Genomic DNA, 7,877 nt, shown 5'->3' with positions numbered 1-7,877 from the left:
GAACCAGACTTTCTTCTCTAACTCGGCGGAGGCTCACAGGCTCATCCAGGTGGGCTGCCTGGCAGAAGTCCCCCATTGGAGTTACTGTATGCTACCTCTCTGAGGTGGGGGAAGGGGCAGAGGGAAGGCCCCAGGTGCTTTTTGTTTTTGTTTTTGTTCCTGTTTCATTTCACCGAATTCCTCCCCAACCAGGCGGGCACGAGGTGGTGACCTTAGCCTGGCTCCCTGGAGAAACACCCAGGTCAAGGTACAAGCCTGTGGTAGGCAGCAGGAGGAAGGGAGGAGGCTGAATGGGTCGTAGGCTGTCAAACTCTCTCTTAAACGTTTTTTAGCCGGAGGACCATCTCGAACACACTCTATCTCAGTGAATGAGTCACTTACTGGAAACGGTGTAAACACAGGTGTAATATTGGCCTGCGGAAGCCCTCGAGGTCCCAGCCTGGAGGAATACCAGCCCTTTCCAACCCTTGCATTCCAATTCCAGAAAACTAAAGTTCAAGAGGTTAAGCCATTTGCCCCAGGCCTCCCTCAGTCGAGGGACGGAACAGGACCCAGAACCCGCTGTCAGGATTCCCAGCCCAGCTGGGTCTCCCTCAGCCTCCTCCCACCCGCAACAGTCATGGGCAATCTTGGTGCCCATGCAGCTTTCGGAACCAGTCTCGGGTCCTGACCTCATCATTCCCCTGGTTCTCCTCTCTAGCTCTAGGGCGGCACCTCCCCGCCACTCTCGTTCTCTCAGGGTCTCACAGAGAAGGCTGCATGAAGAGACGCAGAACACCTACATACCTATGTGCACCTTATGGAAAAGGGAAAACAGGCTTCAAGACAGCGAAACTCGCCCCTGCAGAGCTTCGCGGGGCCATCCTGGGAGAAGGGTGCAAAAGGGCACTCGCTAGCTTGAGGGTCGGAGGGCGCCAAGTCTCAGGCTGGGGGCGGAGCTTCCTGGTCGCGAGCGGGAGGGAGGGACGGGGCGTGGATCTCTGTGAGGCTAGCCCGCCGGGGGGCGCGGAGCGGCGGCGGCGAGGACAGGGAAGGTGCGGCGGGGGCCAGGCGGGCGGCGCCACCGGAGGCGGAGGGGGCGGAGCAGCGCTCGCAGCTGCCACCCGGCTGCCGGGCCCGGGCAGACGACACCTCCCGCGGCCGGGCACGCACGGCGCGCACCCTCTCTCCAAACAATGCTTGGAGGCGCCCCGCGGGGCAGCTGGCTACTCGGCGACCGGCGGCGAGGCTGGAGGAGCGCGGCCCCGAGGTGAGCCCGCGGCGCCTTCTCCAAAGTCGGCCTCTTTTTGTCTGGCAGAAGTGGCTGCAGAAGGGAACTTCGGGGGAGCGCGGCGATTGCAGAGCTGGCGACCCCCGTTGGCGTCCCCTGGGCTGACAGGCAGCTCCTGGGGGGTGGTTGGAACATCCGGACCGCGTGCGCCCCAGGTTGCACCCGAGGTGGTGGCACCGAGCCCCGAAGATCAGGGAGCCGGCAGGGTTTGTTCGATTCATTCGAGAATCGCGCTTTTTCGAATGGGGAAACTTTCCTCCGAGTTCCGGGCGGGGAATCGACTGTTCTGCTGGTCTCGCTGGTCTGGCTGCTCTGTTTGGGGCAGGAGACCGGGGCGCTTTAGGAATTGCTATTGTGGAGACTGCTTTTCCTTGGCCGCTAGGTTTGTCAAAGGAGCAGAGAGGGAGAGTACGCCCGGGCGTCTTGGACTAGGCCCCCGGGAGTGATGCTTTGGGGCCCCACGTTAGTCGCTGCCTCTAAGGCAGCCCCGGGTTGGATGCCAGCCTGAGAATCTCCCGGGGGAACGAAATGATCCCTTTTCCCAGAGCCGTGGCAGAGCTCTCTGAAAGACTACTGTGGGCACGTTTTTAATCTTTGCTTGTGCTGCCCCTTCCCCAAATGGACGGACACATAAACACACATTTAGAAAATAGAACCTCTCCACTTTCCCTTCTTGCATGAGAATGGAGGCAGGGCCGGCTCACTGTGTCTTTTTCTCTCAGGTGAAGCTCAGCCAGCAAGCACATGGCTTTGCAGAGCCGATAGATAGCAAAACCCAAAGGTCTAGGAGGGAGGAGTTTTGTAAGGCATTCAGCCCAGAGTCAGGTTGGGAAGGTCTTATTGATCACTGACCTGAACTATCCTTAACAACCCCTTCCCTTTTGAGCCGGAAATCTGACAGGAAGCAGTGAGGAATTCTGTGGTTATTTCGCTATCATGGGGTCTTGTGGAACGCTGGTATCTTCCTTACTGGTTCAGACTGTAATGGGTCTAACCCACAAAAACCACGTTCCTACTACAGAGATTAGATTACATAGCACTGGAGAAGGAAAAAAGAAAATAAAAGTTAGGTGAATATCATGACTTACTCTGTGTGTGGGGGTGGTGGTGGTAAGGGGTAAGCCCTCACTTTCTCCTTTCTGCCTGGGCAACTCCTGTCCACTGAGTGTTAAAATCCAGATAATCACTTTCATACCTATTTCTCTTTTCTGGTGTTGCATTCTTTTAGTTGTAATACAGATAAAATTTTTAAATGAGTATTTTCTGTCACCTGAGGGTAAGGCATTAGGAACTTTTGATGTAAGTATGAGGTGCATTTGGAGCCCAAAGATTTTATTTTATGGATCTCTTTGCCAGTCTTAGGATTCTTTTTTCGATGGAGTGGGTGTGTATATGACAGCTTCAGTCTTGCAAATTGTAGCCACAAATCTGGTGCAGAAGTTTGCAGAGGCAAAGATATTTTATCATGACTTGGATCAAAAAGAATGCTGAGCTCTTTTTCTAATTTTACACTGCTTCCTCTCACTGAAATGGGAGAATTTGCATAATTCTGGGGGCTGCCTCCCCTTGGAGGTAAGGAATGTGGGCTGGGAAGGTGCCATTCCCAGGCTGTGGAGAGCTGGCACTGGGAGGCGGGCAAGGCTTCTGCTCTGTGAGTGCCACTTGAGTTTTTCCACCATCTTTTACTTAAAACAAATAGGAGATAATTCCAAACACAGAGCCTCTCTAGACAGAACTGGAAGAGAATCCTCTCTGGCTTGATGTGGTGATAAATTCTGTTTGCTGTGACTGAGAAACCAGTTTTAACAGGATGTGTAGTGAGTCAGTGATGGTGAGGAGCCCAGGGCTTCATTCTGTTCCTGTCTTCATTCTTTTTCCCTGAAAAACCTTTCCAGTCTCTGAGCAATTGTGTGGTGAAAGTTGCACCCATTGTCAGAGAATTTCAGAATTGAGGATGGGAGTGAGGAGAGTGCTTGTGAACTGGTGAGAGGTTCTGAAGGAACCTTCCCAAATGTTGGTAATCCAGAGCCTATCAAGAGTTCCAGGGGTGGAGTGGAACATCCATCTATGACACAGGAGAGGGATCTCTGGCACCAAGCAACCATGACGAGTTTGTGACAGTTGCCTGGTGAGTGGGAAAGGAGGCGTGGCCACCCCAAGAGGCTTCTTTGCTGATCTGTGAATGCCAACCTCCTCAGATAGCCCAACCTTATGAGGAGCTGCAGGAACAAGAGGAGCCCACATAGAAGAGATTGCCAAGCTCTCTCCCTCCATCCGATCTGGGGTGTGGAGCCTCTCCCTGTATTAGAGGGGGGCTGTCTTTTCTGCGGCCAGCATCCCCAGGAAGGGACCTTCTCCCTACCTCAGAGTGGGGATATAGAGATTTGCCATGGTGGACACGAAAATACTTCCTACACTTTTCCCTCTTTCCAAAATTTAGCAGGAGCCTAAAGCTCTCTGTGGCCTGGGATTATAGGAGAAAGAAAAGTCCTTGCTCTCCTCCTCTGCTTGTTGAAGCTTAGTGACCTCTTCTGGGGAACTTGGCAAGGGATGAACGTGCTACTTGGGTGTATTCACAGAAGAGCCCAACTTGCAATCATCTTGATACATATGATGCTAATAGTGGTCACAGAAGACAAATATACTTATCTTTTTTTTCAGAGAGTTCATTTAGTGTAAAGGTTCAGTGGGGTTTCCTGGTAAACTTTGGAGGGAAAAGAGGCAAATTTAGCTTCAGCAGTCTTTGAATAAGCACCCCTGTCTGCAAGTGTGGGAAACCAGAAAGAGACCTCTTCCCACAGAGATTCTGGAATGATTTGGGGGCTCCTGGCTCATTCTACCTGGTTAGTGCTGTTGATAGTTTAGAGAGCATCAATCTCAGAGCCAGTTCTCACGGAAGGAGAGTAGAAAGCAGACCCAGGGGCCAAACCCTCTCTGTTTAATGAGAGTCTGTTCACTATACATTCTTCAGGACAGATTTTTTTCTTGAACCATCTCCTTATGAGGAAGTCAGCTCATTTAAATGAGGAAAGAAGAGCAAAAAGCGGCAGATGCTAGGGAGCAACTCAGTATAATGAGTGAGGTGGTGATGTGAGGGGACAAGGACAAAGTTGGCTTCTCTCTCTAGAAGTCCTGAACTCTCTGTGCCCATGGATATTTCTTTTTTTTTTTTTTGTCTTTTTGTCTTTTTTGTTGTTGTTGTTGTTGTTGCTATTTCTTGGGCCGCTCCCGCGGCATATGGAGGTTCCCAGGCTAGGGGTTGAATCAGAGCTGTAGCCACGGGCCTACGCCAGAGCCACAGCAACGCGGGATCCGAGCTGCGTCTGCAACCTACACCACAGCTCACGGCAACGCCGGATCGTTAACCCACTGAGCAAGGGCAGGGACCGAACCCGCAACCTCATGGTTCCTAGTCGGATTCGTTAACCACTGCGCCACGACGGGAACTCCGGATATTTCTTAATTTATGTCACTGCCATTGTTTTCCCACCAATAAAATGGGATGACAGCTCTCTGACTGGTGTTATTCAGGTTAAGTGCTTAACCACTGCAACCAAGTTTCCCCTCAATGGTGAGTTAATTTACTGGGTGAATTCTGTGGTACCAACTTTCTGCCTTCGGTTTTGTCAACTCTCAGAGGCAACAAACTCTTTCAGCAAGTTGACTGCCTCCCCCTCCAGGGTTCTCATAGGGAAAATAACTGTGATCCTCATATTCTATCCAGCCCTAGCCCACAGGGCTGTGGTGACCAGGAATCTCTCTTTTGGTTGGTTTTCCCCCTTGGCTTTTAGCTCTGGCTTGTATTGATCTCACTGAGCCCTGGGTTGAATAAGCAAGGGGAGGGGGTTGAATTCCCAAGATGCCAGACCTCCCGGAGGATCCCCTGGGGGGCAGGCCAGCACCTCACCTTTCCCCTTTCTCACTGCTTCTGTCCCCGCCTCTTAACAAGTATGGATTACAGTGCTGATTTCAGAGTCCAGGCTTGCCTCCCCTCTCACATAGTTCTTGGTTAAAAATTGTGGCTTATCTTCTGGAAGCCACAATTTTTATTTGCTGTCCTATTTGGTAGTTCTTGTTTTTCTGGGGCAGAGTCCCAGGCAGCAGGGAATGGGCGACAAGCCACTCATCTCCAGCCCTGTGTGATTTCTTCCCATTAACTGCCCCCCAAATCTCCAAGCTCAGGATTTCAGGGAACCGAAGTGTCCTTTATACTCTCTACTCGTGCAACAGAGCTATGTTTAGTTTTTACAGCTTTTAGAGGATCACAGCACTAGAGAGGGACCCATGACAAATGGGTGAGAGTCTTGGAATAAATGGAATACTAATCTTTACCTCTTTTCTCCGGCTCCCCCCTCCCCACCCCGGCCATGCCCCAGTCACATCGTATTGATCACCTATTTGATCACCTATGCATCCTCTGCCAGGTAAGATCTCTGACTTGGTAAGTGTTCTGCCTTTCCAGGAAGCTGCCCTGTGAACCCCATCCACCTCCTGTGAGAGGAGCCAGGCACAAGATGAACCAGCCCCCCGTTCGCTGCTCAAGATGCACCAGACCATCCCACTGAACCCCGAGAGCCCAAAAATGTCCGCGTGCAGCGACTTTGTGGAGCACATCTGGAAGCCCGGGTCCTGCAAAAACTGCTTCTGCCTGCGCAGCGACCACCAGCTGGAGCCCGGCCGCCCCCAGCCCCGAGCGAGCAGCCTGCCCCCTCCGCCTCGCTTGCCCCCCAGGCCCGAGAACGGGCGCCTGGAGGATGACAGCCTGAGCAGCTCGCCCTACTCCAAGCCCACCATTGCTGTGAAGCCCACCATGATGAGCTCCGAGGCCTCTGATGGGTGGACGGAGCCCGGCGTGAGTGCTGACGTCGCACAGGTGAGGCTGACTCAGCCCAGTGGTATTTTACAGGGGCTGCTCCTGTTGTAACACTGGGACTGGCAGGTGGCCAGGGAGGGCTGTTCCAGCAAGACTCCTGCAGGACAGCTTCCAGTCAGCTCCTTCCTGACTGCGGCCCTCTCTTTTCTCATTGCCCTCCTTTCTCTCAGTCCCTTTAGGGTAAAAACCATTAATCCAGTCCGTCCAAGTTTATTTGGAGACTGTATTAATGATTTATTTTCAGGTTGTATCAGCGTAGGCCAAAATAAAGCTTTTTCTAAAAAGTTAAAAAAATTTCAATGGAGTATTTTAAATATATACAAAAAGTAGCTCTCATGCATTCACCACCGTGCTCTATGAGCAGAAACAATCAACTCATGACCAATCTTGTTTCGTCTCCCCATCTTCCCTTCCCTGGGATTTTAAAGCAAACCCCAGACATCACGTCATGTTGGTACTTCTTTAAAAAAAAAACTAAGTCTTTATTAAAAATACCATTGGAGTTCCCATCATGGCTCAGTGGTTAACGAATCCATATAGGAACCATGAGTTTGTGGGTTCGATCCCTGGCCTCACTCAGTGGGTTAAGAATCCAGCGTTGCCATGATCTGTGGTGTAAGTTGCAGATATGGCTTGGATCCCAAGTTGCTGTGGCTTGCATAGACCGGCGGCTACAGCTCCGATTAGGCCCCTAGCCTGGGAACCTCCATATGCCGTGGACGTGGCTCTAGAAAAGACAAAAAAAAAAAAATTAAAATTAAAAATTTTAAAAATTAAAAAATAAAAATACCATTATCACATTTAAAAATATCAGCAGTAACTCCTTAATATCGTCCAATCCCAGCCAGTGTTCATATTTACAATTTGGAAGCCTGAATTTTTTCCAGCTTTGATCTAGAACCACTAAAAACAACTATATACTTAGAGATTAGGCCATTCTGCTCATCCCTTAGGTGACCTTGACCAAGGACTAATTACTTAGAAGACCTGTAGACCCTGCTGCCTCTAGGAAGCTGTATGTCTAGGGCATATTCTAAGAACTTCCTGTGACCTTTTTGACCTCTTTGCCCTTTCTAGTTTTCCTAAACTGTCGTGTTGGGTGGGTCAGGAAGTGTGCATGAGCTTATGTTAAGTCAGCGGTCAGTTTTAAATCAGAGGAAGCTTGATTGAGGCCAGCCATCTCCTGGGGTTGTTCTCAACTTCATGTCCCCTTCAAAGGTGCTCCATTTTCCCAGAGCTGGTTACACCCATTACCCAGGCCTTTCTCCACACCTTCCACTCTCACAGATGTAAACCAGGGACTCTTTCCATTCAGAGTCATCTTGGAAAGGAGCCAGAGGCAGCCCTGCTTTGAGGCTGCTTTAAAGTGAGGGTAGGGAAGGAGGAGGGGATTTCAGAGATGGAAATGACCAGCCCACATGGCTGTCTAGCTCAACTAGTCCAGCCACTTGTGCAGGCTCAGGCTGAGGTCACTGCCTGTAACTGGGAGAAAGAGCATGGCTCAGAGCAAAGCAAGGGAGCCAGGACCCAGCTCAGAAACCACCTCTCACCCTCCTGCCCTCTGACACCACCCAAGGTGTTTTTAAGTTTCATGATTTTGGTTTCTTCATACTGTGACACCGTTATCAAAAGACTAACAAACACAAAGCAAAAATTAAACAAAATCCCTAACTTTATTTTCAAAGCCTGCAGAAGAACTTATCTCATCCGGCAGTTTCGAGGGAGAAGGCAAAA

At 50.7% G+C, this 7,877-nt stretch overlaps 1 protein-coding gene across 2 annotated transcripts in view; it reads left to right on the top strand.

The window, feature by feature from the left end:
• The first annotated feature begins 1,092 nt into the window (after positions 1-1,092).
• PRAG1 (PEAK1 related, kinase-activating pseudokinase 1) overlaps positions 1,093-7,877 on the top strand; it is a 48,074-nt gene continuing 41,289 nt past the window's right edge. Inside the window, exons 1-2 of one of the 2 annotated variants that reach the window (XM_047771915.1) lie at positions 1,093-1,249; positions 5,733-6,143. In XM_047771915.1, the coding sequence (XP_047627871.1) occupies positions 5,814-6,143 (330 nt within the window). In that variant the 5' untranslated portion in view covers positions 1,093-1,249; positions 5,733-5,813. Of the gene's footprint in view, positions 1,250-5,732; positions 6,144-7,877 lie in introns of those variants that run through there. The other variant, XM_047771916.1, reaches the window with a different exon arrangement.

Source organism: Phacochoerus africanus, chromosome 3 (assembly GCF_016906955.1).
Source record: "Phacochoerus africanus isolate WHEZ1 chromosome 3, ROS_Pafr_v1, whole genome shotgun sequence".
Taxonomy (NCBI): Eukaryota; Metazoa; Chordata; class Mammalia; order Artiodactyla; family Suidae; genus Phacochoerus; species Phacochoerus africanus.
The sequence above is the reverse complement of the archived record's forward strand: the minus strand, read 5'-3'. Positions and strand labels throughout refer to the sequence as shown.